General features: G+C 43.3%; 1 protein-coding gene across 1 annotated transcript in view; it reads right to left on the bottom strand.

Annotated features, from left to right (window-relative positions):
* Nucleotides 1-15,748: 15,748 nt before the first annotated feature.
* Nucleotides 15,749-26,418, bottom strand: part of TUNAR (TCL1 upstream neural differentiation-associated RNA) — a 36,695-nt gene continuing 26,025 nt past the window's right edge. The window contains exon 3 of the mRNA XM_066605737.1: nt 15,749-16,295. Coding sequence (XP_066461834.1) covers nt 16,110-16,295 — 186 coding nt within the window. The 3' untranslated portion in view covers nt 15,749-16,109. The remainder of the gene's footprint in view (nt 16,296-26,418) is intronic.

Genomic DNA, 26,418 nt, shown 5'->3' on the forward strand with positions numbered 1-26,418 from the left:
TAGGGGTGCACTTACTTTTGCACTTAGCAATGAATAACCAAGTTGTGACCCCTTTACTTTTCCTATTTAGGAACTAAATAATGATCATCCCATATTTCCCACTTGTACAACACCGGGAAGTTAGAGAATTAGTGGCGAGTCAGTCAGAGTGTCGGTTAATGAGGGCTTTCTCCTATATATATATATATATATATATATATATATATATATATATATATATATATATATATATATATTTGTGTGTGAAAAAAATGTAATTTTTTCAAAATTTTCACAATTTTGGCGCTTTTAATAAATGTACACAAATTCTATCGGTCTGTTTTTACCATCTAAATAAATTACAATATGTGGTGAAAAAACATTGCCAGAATTACTTGGATATGCAAAACCTTTACGGAGTTGTTCTGTTAAAGTGACACATGTCAGATTTCCAAAATTTGGTCTGGTCATTAAGGCATATATAGGCTTGGTCACTAAGGAGTTAAATAAGATTAGTAAATCTGCCCCTTTGTAGTTTGATGTCTCATTTGTACGACCTCTGCTTACTATCAGTGAATAATAATCATAATATTGTTTGATTCAGAGGCTTGAAAACAGAGCCAAGGGTGTGTCACAATGTACCAGTGCACATACATAGCTGTGTTCTGATGTGTTTAGCTCATAGAGGATTGTCTATACTGATGCATTTTTACCAGGAATGTAGCTACACCGCTCAGCCTTATCATTAAAACCACTGAGAAAAGAAATAAATAACAGTTGCCATCTTGTGACAGTGGCACCTGTCAGGGTACCAGGTGAGGGGCCCAGCTACAGATTGTGCTTTCCATCGCAAGAGCTTCTATTTACACTGTAATGGCCTCTTTCACATGAGTGTTGCGTTTTTCGCGTGCCCGTATCGCGGCGGAAAATTGCATGAATGAGAAAAAGCTGTGACCAAGTCGTGGCTAAATCTCATGTTTTCTTGCCCATTCACATAACTGGGTGCGGCGTATATACGCCGCAGTCCAGAATTACTTTGGCTGGGAGAAATCTTCAAAAATCCTTCTAGTGGTGCAATAGAGCTAGATGACTTAGTTTAGCGGCTCTAGCTGCTGCCAAACTCCCTCCCCCTCCTTTTGCTAGCAGTTCCCATAGTAGCCTATAGGAGCCACTGGATGCTCACGACCTGGAAGATAGGGCAAGACATATCTTTTCTGGCTGCATGAAAACATCGGCCGGCGTATTTGGTCGCCAATGTCCTATCTTCGCTGGCCGGGCGTTTTTACGTAACTAATAGAGATGAGCGAGCACCAAAATGCTTGCGTGCTCGTTACTCGAGTCGAACTTTCAGTGATGCTCGAGAGTTCGTTTCGAGTAACGAACCCCATTGAAGTCAATGGGCGACTCGAGCATTTTTGTATATCGCCGATGCTCGCTAAGGTTTTCATTTGTGAAAACCTGGGAAATTCAAGAAAGTGATGGGAATGACACAGAAACGGATAGGGCAGGCGAGGGGCTACATGTTGGGCTGCATCTCAAGTTCCCAGGTCCCACTATTAAGCCACAATAGTGGCAAGAGTGAGACCCCCCCCCCCCACACTGTCAGCATAAAGATCGTTCTCCTCTGCCACAGCTGTGGCAGAGAAGAACGATGTTAGCCCATTGAATTCAATGGAGCCGGCAATACAGCTGGCTCCATTGAAAGCAATGGGCTGCCGGCGATCGTGGGATGAATTGTCGGGAAGGGCTTAAATATATAAACCCTTCCCTGCAATTCATCCAGAAATGTGTAAAAATTAAAAAAAATATATACTCACCTTGTCCCGGCAGAACGATGTTAGCCCATTGAATTCAATGGAGCCGGCAATACAGCTGGCTCCATTGAAAGCAATGGGCTGCCGGCGATTGCGGGATGAATTGTCGGGAAGGGGTTAAATATATAAGCCCTTCCCTGCAATTCATCCAGAAATGTGTAAAAATAAAAAATATATATATAGTCACCTGGTCCCGGCAGACGGAGTTCAGCAGGGCCAGCGGCAGTCCTCCTGAACTGCTCTGAACAGCTGTGAGTAGTATTCAGCAGCCAGGGATCAGCAATGGCTGATTTGTAGTTTTCGCTGGTACCATTTACAGTACCATAAAATTATCAAAAAACTGGAAAAAACATGTCTGAGCCATTTTGGGGAACAGTTATTTTTATAATCTACCATATTTTCCGGCGTAAAAGATGACTATTTAACCCAGGAAAATCTTTTCCAAAGTCAGGGGTTGTCTTATACGCCGGGAATACGCTGTAGAAAAAAAAAACAATACTCACCTTCCGTAGCGCTGCTGCAGTCTGTCGCTCCCTTCTCCGTGCCGGCAGAGCAATGCTTTCTGGATGCGGGGCTTGAATGCCCCACCTCCAGAAAGCTAATGCTCTAATTGGCTAACTCAGCGCAGCATCAGCCAATGAAAGCCGGCGCTGCGTTAACCAATCACAGCCATTCAATGATGTCCTATACGCCCAGTCGCCTTATACGCCGGAAGATTTCACAAAAAAGGGTTTTTATTGTGCAAAAGTGGAAAAACCTAAAAAAATTATTATGTTTTTAGTATTGTTGTAATTTAACCGACCCACAGAAAAAAATTATTTTGTCATTTCTGCTGTTTGGTTGATGCTGTAAAAAAAATAAAAAACAATGGACAAAGTGATGTGCTTTCTCTCCCTGCTCTCAAAAAATAAATTATAAATGTTTTATAATACATTATATGCAACCAAAAATGGTACCAAAGAAAACTATACTTTGCGACATAAAAAACAAGCTCTTATACGGCCGTGTCAACAAAAAAAAAAGCTATGGCTCTTAAAAAGTGGAAATGAAAATCCACCAAAAATCGTTGTGACCTTAAGCCCAAAATAAGTCATGTCCTTACTGGGTTAGGCTTATTCACACATCCATATATATCGGCCGGGTTTTCACGCCCGGACGATATACGGTGTCCCTTTCTGCAGGGGGAGGAAACGGGCCGGGGAGCAGTGCACTGAGCTCCTGTCCCTTTCCCCACCCCCTCTCCGCCCTTCGCCACTATTTGCAATAGGAGGGGCGGGACAGGGCAGAACTTAGCTCTACCCCTGTTCCGGCCTCCCATTGCAAACAGTGGCGAGGGCAGAGAGGAGGCGGAGAGGGGGCGAGAGCTCCGTGTACTGCTCCCGGCTTGGCCCGCCTCCTCCCCCTGCAGAAAGGGACACCATATATCAGCCGGGCGTGAAAATCCAGCCGATATACGGACGTGTGAATAAGCCCTTAAGAAAATATCTTATTATTTAAAAAAAATTGCCTTCTGGCACCATCATAACTTTTTGATTTTTTTGAGAATTGTTTTTTTGCTGTAGTTTCTATTGTAACTATCTTGTACATACAAGTTTTTAATCACTTTTTATTACATTTTGCCTTGGAGATGAGGTGACCAAAAAAAGTTGAATTCTGTACATTTTTTTCTGATAGCGTTCACTGTGTGGGATTAATAATGCATTACCTAAAAGATTGGACTTTTACAGATCTGGCCTACCAAATATGTTTATTTATTTAATTTCTTGCAATAACTAAAAACTATTTATTGCTTTTTTTAGTTCACATAGCGGACTTCAAGTTGTGATAATGTAATCACTTATATAATATACTACAATGCTTCAGCATTGCAGTGTATTATATTTTCACAAGCATTCTATTAAGCCATGCCACAGACAAGACTTAGGCCGCCTGCAGACGAGCGGGTCGGATCCGGCAGCGAGAAATCTCGCCGCGCGATCCGACCCCAGAGCCTGCAGGGACGAGCGCGTACTCACCCGCGCCTGGCGGCCCCGGCTCTTTGATGTGCCGGCTGCCGCGCAGCCGGCGCATGCGCAGACCGGAGCCGGCGGCCAGGTGAGTGCGTGCCCCGCAGAAAATTAGAACACGCCGCGGTTTGTTTGCCGCGCGAGATTTCGCGCGGCTAAACCGCGGCCGTCTGCATAGGAGTGCGTATTGTAATGCACTCCTATGCAGACTTTCAGCGGCGGAAATCCCGCGGGAAATCCCGCGGCGGGATTTCCGCTCGTCTGCAGGCGGCCAAAATGGGCAAACATCCAGGGCAGCCCTGTGTTTCTTTGCAAGGCCCCAAGTCGGGCCTTGCATTTTGTCATAATAAATTAATGTCACCTCGCGATCTCGTTGCAAGGGTGCTTTTGGATGACAGAAGGAGGCTCTTCCCTGTGTCGGACTATTTTAAATTATGCATATGAAATCCCCACGATGTAGCATGCCACGCAGAATTATGGCTAAACTAATAGTCCAATGGAACAATTACAATACTCCAGATATATATTATTGTAATCATTAATAATAGAACAATTCATCACATAAATACAGCACCAGAACCAACATCAGTACAGCACCAGAATCAAACTTAGTACATAATACAGAGCCCAAACCAAGATCAATAAAGGGATAAATTATAAAGTCAAGTTAACCCCTACTATTTAGGTTTGTACTTTCTAGTAAAACCTGTATGATGGGAGTTGTCAGGTCACAAACAAGAATGCTTTTACCCATCATCACTCTACAGCCCATACAGGGACTAGATGGCTGATCAGAGGCAGAATAAACAATGATACTGTTACCCTCACATGACGTCATCTCTAATCAGCGTTGTGGTTTTCTTCTCCATTGAGTTCAAATTGACAAAACAGCTTCTCTCTGACACAACTTGTCTACAGAGGTTGCCATACAGATCTCTTTGGCTCTTTGCTTCTTCATATCCATAAACACATTATTAAGATCAATTTTTAATAGTACCACACATGGTTTCCCCTTAAAACACACAGCCCCTGAGTAAAAAATAACAAGCTGTACTGTCCCCCTGTAATAATGATCCGCAACGTCCCCTTGTAGTAAATAAGGAGCCATACTGTTCCCCTGTAGTAATAAATAGCCATGCTTTCCGCTGCAGTAATAAAAAGCCATAATGTTCCCCTGCAGTACTACATAGACATATTGCCCCCTTGTTGGAATATAGAGCTGTTCTGTCTCCCCGTGGTAATAAATAGCCATACTGTCCCCCTGTAGTACTATATAGTCATACTGCCCCTTGAAGTAGTAAATAGTTACACTATCTCCCTGTGGTAATATATAGCCATATTGCTCCCATCTAGTAATATATAACCATAATGCCCTCTGTTGTAATATATAGCCATACTGCCCCCATCTAGTAATATATAGCTGTACTGTCCCCCTGTAGGAACATATAGCCATTATGTCCTCTTGTAGCCATGTAGTCCCCCTATGGGAACATATAGCCATAATGTCTATAATTCCCCAAATAGTAAAATAATAACCGTACTCACCCTCCCCATGGTCCCATGGTGCTTTCTGGCCTTTTACGGACGACATCCAGCGGAACAACGCAGGTGTATGCCATTAGCAGATGGTGTATTGTAGTTGGTCACTTGATGCCTGCGGCGTGACTGCAGATCAAAGATGTTCGTGCCGTTTTAACCTGCTTTGAGGACGCAACTAAAATAGTCAGCCGTTACGATGCACTGATCAGTATGACCATTCCTGTTGTCTACTTGCTGGAACAGATGCTACAGGGCCTCAGGGACAACAATGTGTCACCCAAAACAAAACTTTTCTAAGGCACAAGAAACAGCTGAGGCTCTGCAGCTTTTCCTTGGCGTAGGCCCATGCTTGGCTCTTCCGTTCACCTGGTAGAATTTGTCCTTTCCAAACTTTATAACATTGCTTTTAAAACAAGCAGCACACCTGCTGTCTTGCATAGCAACATTTTTGGTAGCTCTACATCTGTCGTTATGTCCGTGCAGGCCGTGGGAACAATTACCTACATGAATGCAACCAGAATAAGGGCTGGAGGGAAGAGAAACAGAAAGAATATGCACTTAAACAGACACCAACAACATACATAAACCAAACGTGCATACAAACAATCATAAAGAAAACACACACCAAAATACTTACCAAATGTACTACAACTCTAACAGATGGAAATATTTCTTAAATAAATACATATGAGGTATTGTTTTGTTTTTTGGCCAGAATACATAAGCTCACAAGCCCATGTCAAGGGTCCTCTAACAAGACAACCAAAACCACAAAAAGTGAACCCTGCCTACAAATGAGGTGATCATCTTAATAGGGACGGCCCCATGCTGGAATCTAGGGGCCTGGCTTGTGCTAGATGTTAACAGGCAGGAACACCAGACAAGGAAAATGCAACATGTACTTTGAACAGGACAGTTCACACCTAGTGTAGTCACCACCTACAGACATACACTGAAGACAACCCTGTACACACCAAGTGGCAGCAACCTAAATGGAACACCACACAGAAGAAGATATAGTCCACACCTTCAGACATACAATGAACAAGTCACTGTTCACACCTAAAGTCTGCTCACTTCACAGACAGAAAGAAACCCCACTCAGAGCTTTATGCATGCATAGATAAAACAGGAGCTAGTTCAAGTGTCCACACACCAAGAAAGGGGAAACAGCATCAGACACCAGGCTGACTTAAAAGGAACAAAGTGTTAGATATCACCCTCCTGACAACATAGAGGACATCAGATGTCTGCAGGCCCGCATAGCAAGCAGACAGGGAGATCAGGTGTCCAGATCATCTTCAGGGAAGGTGAGGGGAAGCAACTCATAGAATCATAGAATGGTAGAGTTGAAAAGGACCTCCAGGGTCATCAGGTCTAACCCCGTGCTCAGTGTAGGATTCACTAAATCATCCCAGATATTTGTCCAGCCTTTGTTTGAACACTTCCATTGAATGAGAACTCACCACCTCCCGTGGTAACCTGTTCCACTCATTGATCCCCCTCACAGTCTAATATCTAATTTGTGTTTCCTCCCTTTCAGTTTCATCCCATTGCTTCTAGTCTTTCCTTGTGCAAATGAGAATAGGGCTGATCCGTCTGCACTGTGACAGCCCTTCAGATATTTGTAGACGGCTATAAAAGTCTCCTCTCAGCCTACATTTTGCAAGCTAAACATTTCCAGATCCTTTAACCGTTCCTCATAGGACATGATTTGCAGACAACTCACCATTTAGGTAACTCTTCTTCAAACGTGCTCCAGTTTGTCTATGTCTTTAAAGTGTGGTGCCCAGAACAGGACACAGTATTCCAGATGATGTCTGACTAAGGAAAAGTAGAGGAGGAGAATAACCTCACATGATCTAGACTCTATGCTTCTCTTAATACATCCCAGAATTGTGTTTGCCTTTTTGGCTGCTGCATCACATTGTTGACAAATGTTCAGTCTATGATCTATTAGTATACCCAAGTCTTTTTCACATGTGCTGTAGCTTAGCTCAATTCCTCCCATTCTGTATGTGCTTTTTTCATTTTTCTTGCCCAGATGTAGGACTTTGCATTTCTTCTTGTTAAGTACCATTCTGTTAGTCACCACCCACTAATCAAGTTTTTCTAGATCTTTTTGAATACTCTCTCTGTAAGGACTGTGGATTGGGAACCACTGTGTCAACCTACCGGGTAGATGAAGATCTGTTCCAGCACGGCTGACAGCCAACCCCACCGTGGGAGGTAAGATACCAGATGAACAGCCCCATATAAAGATGGAAACTAGGGAAGGTATCTTACCCTGAACTGATAATGAGGAGAGGGAGACCCCTGCCTACAAGTGGAGCACTTGTCCTGATAAGGATGACCCCACGGTCTTCCTCTAGGCGCTGACTTACCCTGGTGGGACAGAACACCTACAGGAGAAAGATAGAACAACAACGGGGAGTACTGAAACAAAGAAGGAACGAGCTGACAAGGATAAACAGAAAAGGACAATGGGAATAACAGACCACAGAGTACACGAACAAAGAACACAAAATGCAAGGCAGCAAGGTAACTGCCGAAGCAGCGGCTGGACATGAAGTGAAGGGAACAAACTCTCATCAATACTGCAGCAAGGTCTGAAAGACCCAGGGCAGCTATATAGAATGGTGATTAGAAAAGGAATATCAGATGAACAGGAGTCCAGAAGCTATTAACCTTAGGAGGGCTGGAAGAGAGTGAATATAAGCTCAGGGAACAGAGAATGGGACGACACCCGTATTTGGCAGACACAAAAGCAAAAGATTGTGTCTGAACAGTGTACCTAACAGTACCTCCCCCTTACGCCCCCTATTCCTCCTGCCATTTCTCTGCAGAAATTCTTGAATCTGAGGTAAAGCGTTTATGGTCTCAGATGGCTCCCATGACATTCCCTCTGGTCCATAACCCTTCCAATCCACTAGATAAAAGGTTTTGTTCCTGACCTTCTTAACATCAAGATGGTTTTTCACTTCGAAGATGTTCTCCGAACTAACTCGAGTTGCATCTGGTCTGGGATTTTTGGAAAATCTATTGAGCACAAGAGGTGCTGCTTATGAGAAAACTCCGCCCAGGAGAGAAGACTGACAAAGATATCCAGTCAGGATCTGGTTGGTACGTTCCACCTGCCGTTAGACTATGGGTGATAGGCCGAAGAGAAGTCTAATGATATATCCATCAATTTATAAAGAGATCTCCAAAATTTAGATGTAAATTGCACCCCTCTATCTGACACAATATGCTTAGGAAAGCCATGGAGGCGGAAAATGTGATCAGTGAATTTCTTGGCACAAAATGGTCCATTTTAGAAAATTGGTCCACTACTACCCATATAACAGTAGAGCCACTGGATGGAGGTAAATATGTAATAAAGTCCATGGCAATAAGCTGCCATGGAGCCTCAGGTATGGGTAATGGACACAAGAGCCCTGCAGGTCTCAGTTTCTGTGGTTCATACTGGGCGCAGGAGGTACAGGAGGACACAAAATCGCGGATATCATTCATCATGGATGGCTAATTTGGAACAGTGACCCCAGGATAGGATACCTCTCCTCTTGGCCTCAGGCACGAACATCTTCCCTGGTGTGATATCCTTAACCTGAACAGGAGCTATGGTCACCAATCTGGCAGGTTCAATGATGTATTGTAGAGCCTATTCTGTGTCGTTACAGTCAAATGCTCTGGATAGTGTAGCAGCCCTAATATTTTGGTGGTCCCCTATAGAGTAATTCCACTCTGCCGTGGAAAATGACTTCGAGAAAAAAACGCATGTCAATGTCTTGTCAGATGCCCCTTTTTGCAGTAGGATTGCCCCTGCACCCGAGGAAGAAGCATCAACCTTCAGAAAGAACAGCTTTGTACCATCTGGTCAATGCAGCATGGAGGCAGATGAGAAGGCTACCTTTAGAGCTTGAAAAGCAGACTCTGCCTCCAGGGACCACTGCTTGGCATCAGCTCCCTTACGTGTGAGAACAGAGATGGGAGAAGTCAGGGTGGAGAAGTGTGGGATAAACTGTTGGTAGTAGTTTGCAAAGCCCAGAAATCGCTGGATTGCCCGAAGACCTGAGGGACAAGGCCAATTTAGTACTAGAGAGACTTTTTCAGGATCTATCTCCAAACCCTGTTTGGAGACTATAAACCCCAAGAAGGGAAGCAATTCGCATTCAAAAATGTACTTCTCTAATTTAGCAAACAACGAATCTCCCTTAATTGCTGGAGCACCGTGCGAACCCGCCTCTGGTGCGAGGATATATCAGGGTAAAAAAATCAAGATACCATCCCAATAGACAACGACACATTGCTGAAGGAGATCTCTGAAAATGTTGTTAACAAATTCCTGAAAGACGCCTGGAGTCCAAAGCGTATCACCAAGTATTCGTAGTGTCCGTCTAGGGTATTGAAAGCTGTCTTCCACTCATCTCCCTTGTGGATGCAGATCAGGTTATACGCACCATGCAGATCAAGCTTGGTGAAAATCCAAGCGCCCCGCAGGCGATCATATAACTCAGGGATCAAGGGTAAAGGGTATTTATTCTTAATCGTGATCATGTTCAGACCACGATAGTCAATAGAGGGCCGTAGCGATCCATCCTTCTTTTTGACAAAGAAAGAACCTACTCCGGGAGGAGATGAAAACTTACGGATAAACCCTCTGGCCATGTTCTCCGTAACATATTCGGCTGTGGCCTGGGTCTTGGGTAGAGAAAGAGGGTATACTCTACCTCGAGGAGGCACGGAACCAAGCACAAGGTCAATTGGGCAATCATAGGGACAATGCAGGGGCTGACATTCAGCTTCTTTCTTGTCAAAGACATCTGCAAAACCATGATAAGGTTCCGGTAGACCCTTGAGGTTAGATGGTAAAGTAATCAGGTTAATAGGGTGCACAGGACGCAAGCACTTAGTATAGCAGGTGGTGCCCTAACTTAGTACCTCACCGGTACTCCAGTCCAAGGTGGGGTTATGTAATTGGAGCCACAGCAAACCTAGAAGTAGAGAGCTGGTTGCCCCAGACATCGCCAGCAGAGGAATCCTCTCAGAATGGAGAGCACCAATCCTAAACTCCAGCGGCTCTGTGACAAATTGGATCATCTCAGAGAGAGTACTGCCATTAACAGTAGTTAGCACAAGTGGTTCCTCGAGATGCTGGACAGGAACTCAGTAGCGGTCCACCAAAGCCTATTGGAGGAAGTTGCCGAAAGAGCCAGAATCCAGGAAAGCCGCCACTGACACCTGGGCACTGAAAAGAACCATGGTTACAGGCAGGTTCAGCCTGGGAGGGGAGCAATCCTCACCTAGGGTAGTCTCTCAAACTGACCCTAGGTGGAGGAGTTTCCTGGTTTCAGAGGACAAAAGCGAACAAGGTGACCGGGAGATCCGCAATACATACAAAGGTTCCTAGAACATCTGTGTGCATGCTCCTCCTTGTATAGTCTACGGCGATCCACCTGCATTGGCTCAGAATCGCTAGACAGGGTAGTGGTCGGTGGCAAGAAGAGTGGTCTCTGGAAGCAAGGGGCCAAACGGATTGACCTCCTCTCTTGCATAACTTCCCTGGATCTCTCCTGTAACCGCAGGTCAATCCTCGTAGCCAGAGAAATCAGGGCATCCAAAGAGGTAGGGACCTCATGACCCACCAACTCGTCTTTAATGCGACCTGCTAGTCCCTCCCAAAATGCCACCACCAGAGCTTCATTGTTCCACCCCAGCTCTGAGGCAAAAGTTCGAAACTGAATGGCATATTGGCCTACAGTGAGGTTATTTTGACGGAGATGCAACAGGGCAGACGCAGGATGAAGAACCGGGCTTGTCAAACACCTTTTGAAGCAACTCAATGAAGAAACCAAAGTTATTAACCAGTGGATCATTGCATTCCCAGAGGGGATTGACCCACGCCAAAGCCTGACCTGTAAGATGAGACACTATAAATGCGATTTTGGCGCAATCTGAAGGGAAAACTGTGGCAAAATATCAAAGGGCAAGGAACATTGAATAACAAAAGCGCAACATTGTCTGGGATCCCCAGCATAGGGAGGCGATGCCACCAGGTGGGGTCCAGAACCAAAAATGGTGTCTGCCAGTGGAGGCGATGCAGCAGTTGCCGCAACAGCAGGGGACTGCGGTGCGGCTATGGCAGGTGGAATATCAGAAAGACAGGTACTCACATTGTGAAGATACGCCAAGATTTGCTCTTGCCTCTCACATTGACGCATCATCTCCTGGAATAATTTAGGAAGACCTCCATGGTTGGAGTCACTGGGATCAATGGCTGCAGTGTACTGTAAGGACTGTGGATGTGGAACCACTGTGTCAACCTACCGCTTAGATGAAGATCTGTTCCAGCACGGCTGACAGCCAACCCCAGTGTGGGAGGTAAGATTGAACAGCCTCGTATAGGGATGGAAACTAGGGAAGGTATCTTGCCCTGAACTGATAACCAGGAGAGGGAGACCCCTGTTTACAAGCGGAGCACTCATCCGGATAAGGACGACCCCACGGTCTTCCTCTAGATGCTGACTTACCCTGGCAGGACAGAACACCTATAGGACAAAGATAGAACAACGGGGAATACAGCAACAAAGAAGGTACGAGCTGATAAGGATAAACAGAGAAGCAGACAATGGGAATAACAGACCACAGAGTACACGAACAAAGAACACAAAATGCAAGGTAGCAAGGTAACTGCCGAAGCAGTGGCTGGACATGAAGTGAAGGGAACAAACTCTCATCAATACTGCATCAAGGTCTGAAAGGCCCAGGGCAGCTATATAGGACAGTGAATAAAAACCCTATGAGTGCTGAAAGAGAGTGAATATAAGCTCAGAGAACAGAGAATGGGATGACATCCATATTTGCCAGACACAGAAGCAAAAGATTGTGTCTGAACAGTGCACCTAACACACTCTCTCTCTCTCTTCCCTAATCTTAGCTATCCCTCCTAATATTGTGTCGTCTGCAAATTTGATCAGTTTCCCATCAATTCCCTCCTCCAGATCATTTATAAAAATGTTGAACAACACTGGGCCTAGGACAGAGCCTTGTGGAACCCCACTTGATAAATTCTTCCACTTGGATGTGCAGCCATTTATGACCACTCTTTGATTATGATCACTCAGCCAGTTGTGAATCCACCTGACAGTTGTCTTGTCAATCCCATATTTGGTCATTTTTTTAATAAGTATGGTATGAGATACTTTGTCAAATGCTTTACTAAAGTCAAGATATACTATAGCCACCGCATTTTCCTGATCAAACCAGTCGATGATTCTGTCATAGAAGGAAATAAGATTCGTCTGGTATGACTTGTTTGTTACAAACCCATGCTGGCTCTGGTTAAGTACTCCAGTTTTATCAAAGTACTTGCATACATACTGTTTAATAATTTGTCAAAGATATTTCCCGGTAAAAAAGTCAGGCTCACAGGCCAGTAGTTTTCTGGATCCACCTTCTTCCCTTTTTTGAAAATAGGGAAAACATTTGCCCTTTTCCAATCTTTTGGGACTTCTCCTGCTCTTCAGGAATTTTCAAAGATTATGGCGAGTGGTTCAGCAATTACCTCCGCTGCTTCCTTAAAGCTGGGTTCCCACGGAGCGGAATTGCCGCGGAATTTGCGTGCAGAATGCCCGCATGGCAATTCTGCCCACAGCTCCTAATCGCAGGATTAGCCAGCAAAGTGGGCAAGATTTTGCAAAAATCTCGTCTGCACTCTGCGGCCAAGCAGCGCGGAAACAGACATGCGGCACTGAAAATAAAGATGCAGCATGTCAATTCTTTTTTCATTTCCGCAGTGGCCTCTCTCCTCTCTATGCAGGAGGTAAAACTGCTCCAAAACCTGGTGCAGTCATTCCGCGAGATTTTCGTCTCGTGTGACCCCAACCTTAGTATCTTAGGATGTAATTCATCTGGACCTTGAGACTTGAATTTATTTAAGTTCGCTAAGTGTTTCCTCACCATCTCTTGGCTTATAGATAACCTGCATTATTTTATTCCCCCAATAGCACAGGGAAGATCGGTTGATGTTCCATCTACTTTCTGAGAAAAAACAGATACAAAATAGGAATTTAAAAGTTCGACCTTCTCAAAACTATTCTTAACCAATTTACCATTTTCATCTTGTAAGCATCCAATAGCACCTTAGACTTTTCTTTTGCTTTTGACGTACACCCCAAATCCTTTTTTATTGCTTTTGGTCTCTGCTGCAAGCATCAATTCATTATCAGCTTTAGCTTCTTGGACACTTGCTCTATAGTTTCTGCAGATGGCATTATATTCTTCTTTAGATATTCCCTCCTCTTTCCATTTGATAAATGGATAAAGTCAAACTAGCAGTATGCATAACACAAGTACCAAGTGAGAAGGCATAATGGTTAAATGACCAGCACCATCTACTAAGAAGGGCTGGTATTTATATGCAGCAAACCGATGGTGATTGGCTAGCTGGAGAATTCCCCACCATCAGCCAGCCAAATCAAACACACCTGCAGCAGTGATCTCCTGAAAACCCATAGTACCAGGGGAGTAGCTATAGGGTTTGCAGGGGTAGTAGTTGCTACTGGCCCCTTAAGCCTTAGGGGGCCCAAAGGCGCCTCCATCATCTGATAAGACACCAGTATTAAATCAGCACATGGTAGGTAGGCGTCCTGTTAAAGATTTTGCATTGGGGCCCGAGAGCTTCTAGTTACACCTGTACATAGTACTAGAAGTTCCAGCTGTTCCTTGGAGCAGGCCTGTGCTTGAGTGTTGTGTTCATCTTGCAGAATTTCTCCTTGTAAAAAAAAACATTCCTTTTAAAACAAGCGGCATACCTGCTGTCTACCTTAGCACAATTTTTAATTCAGGAGACCCTATGTGGTCTTCCTTTTCTTTTCAGTGACACCACCCCTGCACTAAAATTGACCCCTAGATCACTGTACACTATTTTAATCATCTTTTGGGAAGAACATAGTGTTCCCCAGATATGCAGCTGTATCCCCATGCAATTTAGAACAAAAAATCAGAAAGAAGAATTTCTCTCTTCAAGATGCTTGAAAAGGGCGCCTGGGAGCACCGAAACACGTTGCATCTGGTTGGATCTATTTGTATGAATTTGGGACAAGTTGTATTTTTTAATGGCATAATATTTGGGTACATATAAAGTATTGTATCACTTTTAGTAAAAAATTTTTGCAGGTATTTTGGAAAAAGAGAAATTCTGTTATTTATTTTTTGGATTTATTTTTTATGGTTTTTAGTGTGCAAAATAAATAATATGATAACAGTATTCTCTGGATCAGCACGATTCTAGCGTATACAGGTTTTTTATGTTTTGCTATAAGCCAGGAGATGTATTTTTTATGCTCGCCCAGATTTAAAGTAAAGGGGCTTCTCAGGCAGCACCCGCCAGGGTACACTGGCATAGAAGTGGAAGCGCTGGTCTGACACTGTGTAGATGCCAACGCTCGTAACTGGAAGCGCAGCTCTCATTGAAATCTATTGTAATTGCAGAATAGGGTCTCATTGATTTCAATAAGAGCTCCGTTTGCAACTATAAGCACCGGCCTCTACACAGCGGTCCAACCAGCACTTCCGCTTTCACCCTGGTGTATCCAGAAGGGCACTGCATAACCCTTTTAAGCAAAAGAGCCAGCTAGGGACCTTCTGGTGGGTCTAACAGCATGCAATCCATAATAAACTCAAAAAATCCAGCTTCATAAAAAGTCTTTTTTATTTGAAGAAATTACATAAAAATTAGAGATGAACGAGCACGCTTGGTAAAGGCAGATACTTGAGCGAGCATCGCTCTTCTCGAGTAACTGCATACTCATACGAGCAAATGTGGGGGGGCAGTGGGGGGGAGAGTGAGACAGAGATCTCTCTAACTCCCCCTCCCCGCCCCCCCCCCCTCCCCCCCGCATTTGCTTGGACGAGTATGCAGTTACTCGAGAAGAGCGATGCTCGCTCGAGTATCTGCCTTTACCAAGCGTGCTCGCTTATCTCTTATAAAAATCTTCCTAAAATCTTCACACGTGACCACCAAATTCTGTGCGGGCTGTATTATTTTATGTAGATTTTTATGTAATTTCTTCAAATAAAAGAAACTTTTTATGGAGCTCTGTTTTTATTTATTATGAATTGGTAATAATCCACAAAATACTAAGGTAAATGAAAGTAATCCATAGACTCAGAGAGATTAAGGTCAAAGCCCCATGGCACTTCTATATCATCCTGTCCCAACCCATGACTTTATTTGTTTGTTATTGCCCCTTTTCTAAAATTGCAAAATAAATTTCTAAAATAAAGCAGATTTAAAAACACGTAACTGCGCAGTGCTGTCATATGGCGTCTTCCGTACACTGCACGCATTGGAAAGGAAATGTATTTTAATTAATAATAAACCCCAAATATATTTGGTACATGCTAGAAAGTATTGCACTTAAAGTACGGATATAAACATTCATATCAAGGGAAGGAAATTTAAGAAAGAGAGAAAAAATTTGTGTTAGAATTTAATGATGCAGCTCAGTCTCTACCCATGTGCTCATATGAGAAAATATGAAAAAAGTGCACGACCGTCATGTGAGATGTTCATTCGCCATGGCGCTCAATTCCATTTGATCATGTGCAGTAAGGATATATACAGAAGGGTCCTGGAGGATGGTTTCCAGTGCCGGTGAAAAAGTTTGCAGTTTGTTTTGCTGCAAATAAGCAATTTGCTTTCTTTGTGCTTCATCTTAGATCGGGGTGTCTTAAAAGGCCATCTGCACTTTATTCATTAGGGATGTCTTTAGAGAGTAGTATAAATGTAGACAAATATAATGACAATCAGGTTGAGGATGGTCCCTATGATCCCCAGCATGGCCAAAATTGACTCTTCTTTGCTCTCCTTTTCTTGGCTTCCTCTGTCATCTTCATTTCGACCAGTGATTACCATCTTGGTCATGAATTCCAGCGTGGCTCTTCCCTGTCTTACCTAAAATCAGAAGAATATGGTATTAGATATTACCTGGACTGCAAATGAAAAGGGTAGATTTGGGGATGTAGCAAAGTTTAACTCAAGACCTAACACATTAAGAATCTGTGCCACAGTTTATTTGCCCTTTTGATAGCTTTTCAATGACCTTTTGTGTTAAGATAAGAGAAGAATGGCTTAAGATACAATAACTAGTCACATTCAAGTAAAACTTTGCTACCTCGATTGTTGCCACCTTGTATGCCTAAAATTTCATAAAATATCTTTGAAACGAAATTTGGCTATTATATGATTATTACCGCCTCACAGCCTGCATAAAAAGGTCATAACGTTGAAAAGATGACTATGCTACATAATGTCCAAATTATAGTACCATCTAGTGCTTACATTGTACTGCCATACCTTTACGCTATACACTATATACACTATTGTCATACAGAGAAGAGATGATGGTGTCACACCATTCCTAATTAATACCACCACATACAGAATGCCAGACGGTGACTATATAAGACAGCCATACTACCTGCACAATAGTGCCATGCAAGGGATACTTGATAGCAGAGGCATAACTTGAAACTTCTGGGCCCCAATTATAATGCTTTAATCATAGTACTGGGATCCTTATATGGAGTGGAGAGGCCTTATGGGCCCACTAAGGCTCCTAAGCCGGGGACAACCGCATCCCCTGTATTCCCTATAGTTACCCCCCTGCTTGACAGTGTTACATGGCACCCAAATAAAAGTGCCAATACAGTCCCATGCTATGGAGTAAAATTGGTGTGGTCTTGGTGGAGGTCCAAAGACAATTCTCTCTTGTTACCCATGTAATAATGCAATGCTGTCTTTGAACAACATTCTTAACTATTTTATGCATTTACAATGTTGCCGATTTTCTGTCTCCAGATTGCATTTCATTGCGGGAGCTTGAATTACAGCTGCACGATTTGATTCCCCTCCAGTACAATCTCTTGCACACCCTAGCCCGGTTGATATTGCTCCTCTGCCTGTAGGATCATTGCTCCTACATTTTTCCATACCTGGTAAATAAACTGGAATATTTTAAAGTCCAGCCCAACCCGCTGCTGCTCAGTACTTTTCTCTCTATTGATGTGATGATGATAATTGTGTCTATACATTATATCATCGGCTTTTCATGTTTCTTCAGATCTGTGACTGAGCTTCCTGTGAGATTCAGATGTAATTTCTCTGTCGTCCTTGCTAACATTTCACTGGAATCTTTCTTGAGTTGCCCAGAAGCAAAAAACAACAAACAGAAGCTCCTGCTACAAATCTCAGCTGTCACATGTGTTACATATCATTTAGGAGAATTAGAGTGTGAATTGTGTTATTCAGATCGTCCGGCGATTGTGCAGCGGCCGCTCCGGTCACGTACAGGCCCTGATATTCATTGACAAGTTGTAAAAGAACTGAGAATCTTTTGTCTATCTATCTATCTATCTATCTATCTCATATCTATCTATCTATCTATCTATCTGTCTATCTATCTCATATACTGTATATCTATCTATCTATCTATCTATCTATCTATCTCATATCTACCTATCTATCTATCTATCTATCTATCTATCTATCTATCTATCTATCTATCTCATATCTACCTATCTATCTATCTATCTATCTGTCTATCTATCTCATATACTGTATATCTATCTATCTATCTATCTATCTATCTATCTCATATCTATCTATCTATCTATCTATCTATCTATCTATCTATCTATCTATCTATCTCATATCTACCTATCTATCTATCTATCTATCTGTCTATCTATCTCATATACTGTATATCTATCTATCTATCTATCTATCTATCTATCTATCTATCTATCTCATATCTATCTATCTATCTATCTATCTATCTATCTTATATCTGTCTATTACAGGGGTGCACATCATTTGGCTCACAATGCCATTCTGTGCACTGGACAGATAAATACCTATGTGTGGTTGCTCACATGTAGTTTCAATATCATGGTGAAAGGAAGTGGCACATAGCAGGGTAACAGGAATAGACAAGTACTAAGGGTACACTGTGTAATCATGTTTGGGTCCCCTATATATTAGGGCAAGTACTAGGGGGGCACTGTGTAGCCAGATGTGGGTCCCTATATATCAGGACAAGTACTAAAGGTGCACTATGTAGCCATGTTTGGGTCCCCTATTTATTAGGACAAGTACTAAGGGTGCACTGTGTAGCCATGTCTGGGTCCCCTATATATTAGGACAAGTAGTAAGGGTGCATTGTGTAGTTATGCCTGGTCCACTATATATTAGGACAAGTACTAAGGGTGGAGTGTGTAGTTATGCCTGGGTCCCCCATATGTTAGGACAAGTACTAAGAGTGCACTGTGTAGTCATGTCCGGGCCCCTATATATTAGGACAAGTACTAACATTGCACTGTGTAGTCATGTCCATGTCCCTATATATTATAAGAATTACTAAGGGTGCACTGTGTTGTATTGTCCGGGTCTCTATATACTAGTACAAGTACTAAGGGTGCACTGTGTTGGCATGTCCATGTCCCTATATATTAGGAGAATAGAGATCCTTCACCCATTCAGCACTCTAGAAATGAGTATATGAGTTTGAGGCATAGTATATGCAGCTCTCTCCATTGTAGTTTATGGTGCATCCATCATCTACAATGGAGAGAGCTACATGCATTGTCTCCTCCTCTATGGAATGCTAATTGGGGAACGATGGTGACCCCCATTCTCCCGGTAGGTGAAAGTCCCATGACTTACTTAGATTTTTTATGGATATTAGGATATTCATTAGGATATACTATAAAGGTCTCAGATGGGAATAACCGTGCGGCCATTGGAAGTGGTTCAGTATGACAACATGGCCCTCGCACCCGAAAAAGTTGTGCACTTCGGATCTATCATCTCATGTCTATTCTTCCATCTATCTGCCCAGAATTAAAACAATGTGACATTCTCAGGAGTATCGCCTAATGTGTTACTACAAGATGTATTCAAACATTTATCAAAAAGTTTCTGTGCAGACAATTTTACAAGGTGCTCTGTCTGCTCCTGCTGCCATTCCATACAAATCTTATTCCATTAAGTTATCACTGTTCCCTAATGTTATGACTCCGGCTACAAACCTGTCTGATACTTTCACGAGGCTGCAGGTGACCTTGCCTCTTATGACTCATGGCTGTGGCTTTATAGAGAAGATAAAACGTATCTATATCTCTTCAAGGGTCACCGGCTGCTCACAAAATATCACTTTACCAGGAAAAAAAGAACCTTGATCAATCTTCTCTTATAATCTATAATCTCCAGAGCTCTAATCATTTCTTTTACACTTTTATATATGAAATATTTCTGAGAGATGGACCTAATTATGTCTGGCTGGGGTTAATGCAGGAACATTAATGTGCTCAGCGTAACGCAGAGGAAGTTACTTCTACTGTGTTTGATATGCATAGAATGTACTAGCATAAAATAAATGACATTTTTGTTGTGACTCCATTTGTTCATAGTGCAGTCATTAATACAGAAAAAGAACCAAAAAAGATGAGAATAAGAAGGAGAGAAGCGTAAATGATAAGTATCAGGATAAGGCCGGGCGCACACTTGCTGTGTGTGAGTCAGGGGTGTAGCTAGGAAGGGGCAAGTGGGGCATGTGCTCTGGGCGCTGTCATGATTGAGGGTGCCAACTGCAGCCAAGCATTGTATCTCAGCCACTGTTCAAGTGGGAGGAAGAGAGGAATAACATTCTGTTTCCTGCCTTCTGTTGTCCCCAATCAGCGCTTCATTGATTGGTGGAGCAGAAGCTGTCCGTCTGCTGCTCCACCAATCACAGCCAGGTACAGAGTTGGTAGCCCTGTGACTGAGTCAGAGGGGCTAAAGCAGAGAGTGTGATCTGCCTAAAACGGATCCCCTGCTCTTCCTCTTCCTCCACTTCACGTTTTGCTCTACACTTTTCTGATGCTGCCTGTAATTTGATGCAGGCTGCAGGTTGTCGGGACAGTCAGGAGGAGGAGAAGGGAGGCTGCAAAGACGGAATATGAGCTGCCATTTCTTTCCTTTGCTTATGGGGACCTTCTACACTGCTTAGGCTGCCACTGCCAGCAAGAGATTTCAGCTGCAGGACAAGTATCAGTGATATCTCAATATGTGTGTGTATACATGTATGTTTAATGTGTATGTAGGTATGCATGTGTCTCTATTACTGTGTATGTATGAACTTTGTAAAAAAAAAATCAAGCCCCTAGAAGGAGTTGTTGTTTTGCTGCAAAACTTGGCATGCAGTGATTAGATGAATGGTCTTGACACCCAAGGCCCTAAACTTGGTTCCACCTTTGGCCTATAAAAAGGCTCTCAGAGGCTACTTGTGTGTAGTGACCTCTTTTTCTGCTTGTGTGGAGCTTGTTGACCACTAGACGCCTCTACAAAGCAATCAAAGAGATTGTCACACTTCCGTGGACTGATATGCCGCAGGATACCATACGGAACCCGTAAACCTCCATGCCCGCCTATATCACATATTGTATCCAAACTACAGACAGCCCTTAAAAAGTTTATCCATTATGGATCATTTTAAATTGCACCGCTTGATGCTGACGTGGATTATTTCTGCTGGGATTAGTTTGTTTGGATCAAGAGTCCTGATCAAGTTCCTTGGCGTACATTGCAGGATACCTCCCCGCTGTGGTGATTAAGGTGTACTGTTGGAACCGTCCCAAATATGGACATAAGTACAGGCAGCCAAACAGGGTACTATAGCCTCCAGGTTCGCCCGTATCACATCTTGTATCCAAGCTAGAGGTGGCCCAACAGAGTACTAGAGCCTCCAGGTCTGCCCGTATCACATCTTGTATCCAAGGTAGAGATGACCCAACAGGGTACTAGAGCCTCCAGGCCTGCCCGTATCACATCTTGTATCCAAGGTAGAGATGACCCAACAGGGTACTAGAAGCTCCATGCCTGCCTGTATCACATCTTGTATCCAAGCTAGAGGTGGCCCAGCAGGGTACTAGAGCCTCCATGCTCGCCCGTATCACATCTTATATCTACGCTAGAGGCAGTATAACAGGGTACTAGAGCCTCCATGCTGCCAGTATCACATCTTGTATCCAAGCTAGAGGTGGCCCAATAGGGTACTAGAGCCTCCATGCCCGCCCCTATCGCATCTTGTATCCAAGCTAGAGGCGGTACAACAGGGTACTAGAGCCTCCATGCCTGCCCATATCACATCTTGTATCCAAGCTAGAGGCAGTACAACAGGGTACTAGAGCCTCCATGCCCGCCCCTATCGCATCTTGTATCCAAGCTAGAGGTGGTACAACAGGGTACTAGAGCCTTCCTGCCTGCCTGTATCACATCTTGTATCCAAGCTAGAGCAGGTACAACAGGGTACTAGAGCTTCCTTTCAAGGGGTCAGTTCAACCACAATAAATTCTCCTATAACAGCATTACAATTACACATAGAAAGTTTCATTCCATTCTGATAACTCCTTCTAGGTGCTTCATTTCTTTTTTACACCGAGGGCGACTTCACACAAGCATATGTGCAAAAACGCTTGCCTCAATGAGACGTATTTACACAGGAAAGAGATTGACATACCCACGAGTCTGTGCATAATATTGTACTTTTTGCGCATACAGGACCAGTTCACACACACATGACACACCCCTTCCATGGATTAAAAGGTTATTTAGCCTTATGAGGTCCAGCTGTGTTCCTCTTTTTGTGGTTTTGCACAGTGTTGCACGCATCTTCTTGTGTATTTGCACACCTCCATAGACTTTACTGCCCAAAACGCAAAAAGATAGAGCAAGTCTTACCTTTTTACGCATGCGCGAAATGTGAGCACAAAACACACTCATGAGGACAAACCTATTGAAATCAATGGGTTCTATTCTCTGTGTTTTGTGTGTGTATATGTTACGCACGCAAAAACATTTGCAAATACGGTCATGTGAAGAAGTCAGATGCTGACAGGAATAGAACATGTAGTGATTTTTTTTTTCACACGGACTATTGGTGCATGTGAACAAGCACTCGTGTGTGGGGCCTCATTGGCTATAATGGGGCTGTGTGCTGCCCACAAAAAACACAGCACATGAGAAAATACACCTGTCTGAATAAGCCATAATGTCACTATTCATTTATTTATATACGCACAAGAATAGGACAGGCAATTAGTTTTTTCATGTAGACCATCAGCAGTGTGCATAGCCGCATAGGCTAAAATAGGTCCGTATGCTATCTATGAATTAACCTAAAGGAGGGGGGTTACTAGAAGAGGAACATGGTGAGAGCATATAGAATACTGCAGTCTAATGCCAACTATCATTACCTTAATAAAATAATGAGCACAAAAAAGAGAAGAAATGGAAAGGAAGTAAGAACAGCAGGATGGATGCTTAAAAGAAGAATAAGAAAAAACAACTTGCGTTGGAAGCAGAAGCAAGATTACATGGATGAAAAAGAACATAAGTATCAAAAGTAAGATGCAGATGAATAACTTTAATATGAACTAAAACAAAAGAAAAAAAAACTGAATCTAATATAAAAAAGCCTACAGGCTTTTTCTTGCACCACACTTTGCCTTCTTTGTCTGACCTTTGGTGGATGATTTTGGTGTAATTAGATTTGTGAGATCCTTACCACTGGCATAAAATCATACAATTTGAGTTTGATACATTGAGTGACTTGTGAGGCCAGGTCAAAGTTCTTATGTTAAGTCGAGCAGCGCTGTTGTGCTTCAGCCAACAGCACTGCTAGGAAAAGTCAGGCCGCCTTCACAGTGAATCACAGCCCGATATCACCCTTGCATTTCATGTGGAAACCCCTGGATGCGAAGCGTTTTCACATGGAAACAGCCTCATATACCTGTGGGGCTGAAGGAGTCCCCTGGCGCAGCTGTCACAGCCGTGGCAGGGGATTGCAATGTTCTCCCATTGTTTTCAATGGGTCCAGCGCTGCTGCCGCCAGACCCATTGCAGGCAATGGGCGATATCGCATAAAGATAGGACATGCTGCGATTTTTTTCCCTGCATAGCATGCAATATGATGACAGGCAGGGAAACATCACAAATCGGAATGAACCCATTTCATGCTCATGTAGAGAACATTGCATCCATCTAGTAAGTAGAACAGAAAAAGCAGAAGAAGAAAACAGAGAGGAAGAAGAAACCTGAAGAAAAAAAGGAGGAAGAAAATAAGAAAAACAAAAGACTTGAGTAAGAGCAATAACAGGAATATTCACTGGAATAAAGATGCAACCAACAAGAGTAACAGTATGAAGAAAAACAGGTAAAGAACAATGGGGAAGATTGACAAAAGTAAGAGGCAGAAGAAGAAAAGTAAACTACAAAAAGTAGAAGAACATCAGAACCAAAAGGAAGACGGCAAAGAGCTACAACAAGACAAACAATAATGTTAAGAAAAATCAACCAGAAAAAAGGGAGAAACAGGAGAAAAGAAGGCAAGAACCAGAGGCAGACAGAGAAAGGTAAACTAAAGAAAGAAAAAATATCGTAGAAAAGGTGTATCAACATGAAGAAATAAAAGATAAAGCACAACATGGGGGGAAATGATCCAGTTATACAAGAGTAATAAGACACATAAACATAAAAATAACATAAACAGAAAAGAGGATGGAAATCAGGTAGAACAAGAAGCAGGAGAATGAAGTAGAAGAGTGTAAAACAAGAAAGACAGGAGAAGAAGCATATCATAAGGAAGAAGAAGGAGAACAAGTAGAAGATGATGAAGAAGAAACACAAACGGAACAAGAAGAAAGAAGACGGAAGAAGAAACTTGATGACAAAATATGAGTCAGAAGAGAGAAATGTATACTCTTCCTGCTTCAGTATTACTGAGATTATGGTTAAACGGTAGCATACTGTATATCAGGTTGCATGGTAGCATACTGTATATCATCTGGAAGAGCAGCAGTAGGTTTCGGTTCTGCAGTGGCAGGACAATGTGACTAGTTCTTCTGGGTGTTCAGTATTGTGGGGCTGGACTGCACCAGACCTTTACTCCCATGGTAAAGAGATTGTCCTCCTCACATCTTGGGTGCCATAATGTTAAGAGTTCAGGATGGTGATGCTGGAACCTCTCGTTGGCTGCAGCAGTCACATGATATCCAGTGACATCAACTTCAACAACAAGCACAGGGGACAGCGGGCTAGAGTGCTGGATCACTGCGGCAGTTATACATAGGTGGTATCAAGTTAGACAAAAGTGTCCAAATATGCGCCAGGTTTATGATCCAGGATTGACCACTAGGTTAAATTTGCCACATTTTAGACTAGTCTATGTCTGCTTTGTCTTGTAGACATGATTAGTAAATTTTCACAATTGTACCAATTTACAGTAACCATAAGTCAAGCCAAGGATTCCTGTTAGTCATATCCACTCCTTTATCCCAGGACTGGATAAGTTATTAAAGAGCTTCTCTACTCTGGACACGAGTAAGCAGCATGGCCTTCACATGGAAGGGGGGATGGACAACCCTACCTGTGGCCAGAGGGACGGGCCTACGGGGGTGCCTGGCCAACCAGGAGGAAAAAATAATTTTTCTGATACCAACGGCAAAACACAGTTAAGTTGCTGTGGGGACATGACAGGTCCCCAAATATGTGATTGTACGTACCGGGTCCACACTGACAGACGGTCTTTTCCGCAGCAGCGTCGGCTTCTCACTTTACTGAACTAAAGCGAGATACGGTGGACCGACTATCAGCGGGGACCCCGGTCAGTAAAACAATCACATCCCTGGGTCTCTGATATGTCTCCAAAACATCCTAGGATGCTGTGGAGACATGACTGTTTGTTTTTACGCTAGCAAACACGGACATTTTCATGTAAATGGCCATGTTTGCCAGCGTAATACACCCAAAAGATAGGCCAAAGCCTACTTTTTCCGTGCTGGAAATTCCACCAACAAATACGCTCTATGGGCTTATTCACATGAGTGTATGTTGGACGGCGTTTTCAAGGCCGGACAATATACGCTACCATGTGATGCACGGGCTTGGCGTATATGCCGTCGGGCGGCAGGAGACAGCTGAGCTCTGCTAAACTGTCTCCCCCTTCTTGACTCCCCTCCCCTCTCCTCCCCTCCAGCTGTTTGCAATGGTAGGGGGCGAGGAAGGGGGTGGGGGTAAGCTCCCGCCCCTTGTCCACAGCCAGCAATGGGAGGGGATGGGGCTTAGCTCTGCCCCCTCCTATTGCAAACAGCCAGAGAGAAGGAGAGAGGAGGAGAGAAAGGGGAGGGAGCTTAGCAGTCACGCTGCTAAACTCCCTCCCACCACTCTTCTCTGGCTGCTGTCATTGGCTCCCTCAGGAGTCCATGGCAGCTGCAGTAGTCCAGCCAGGAAGATAGTTCCAGGACTATCCTTCCTGCCCAGCGTAAAAGCGCCCGGCCAAGCACTTTTACACCACAGGAATATGTCTGTATGATCTGATGCACTGGAATCCAATGCATCAGTTGGTAGCGTATATTGGCCGGCCGTGAAAACGCCGCCGATGTACGCTCATGTGAATAAGCCCTACCAGTGAGAATAAACCTATTGGTAACAATGGGTTCTATTCTCTGTGTATTTGGTTGCCGGAATTTCCAGCAAAAATCGGCGTTCGAAATACTTAATCATATTGTTAAATTAATGGCTAAACCAAATTATTTTTCAGATTTGTAAATATTTAAGCTTTATTTGAAATTGAGGCTATTAACAGATTGTACACATAGAGAGTATTTATAAAACTGTTTTAAGGACCCGTTGTGTCTGCTTCAAGCTATTTACAATTTTAACCTTCAAGGGATACTTGTAGAGCATTGGCGAAAACTGTTGATTGGACTGTTTTTGGAACACTCACTTTGTAGTTTGTATTCTATGAACACTTATCTAATAAAATAACTTTATCTGTTGTTTGATTTTTTTTCCACCTTGACTAAAACACGCAGAGTACTGTAACAAAATTTTTAGGGGCGTAGAGGGTGGATGGGCCAGGGGGGCAGTGAGGCCTCAGGATAGGTCATCAATAGTTGATTGGCTGGGGTCCATCACTTGGGACCCTGATCAATCAGCTGAGTGGGCGCATGCTGTCAGGGGCACAAATACATAGAAGTCG

Source organism: Eleutherodactylus coqui, chromosome 6 (genome assembly GCF_035609145.1).
Source record: "Eleutherodactylus coqui strain aEleCoq1 chromosome 6, aEleCoq1.hap1, whole genome shotgun sequence".
NCBI lineage: Eukaryota > Metazoa > Chordata > Amphibia > Anura > Eleutherodactylidae > Eleutherodactylus > Eleutherodactylus coqui.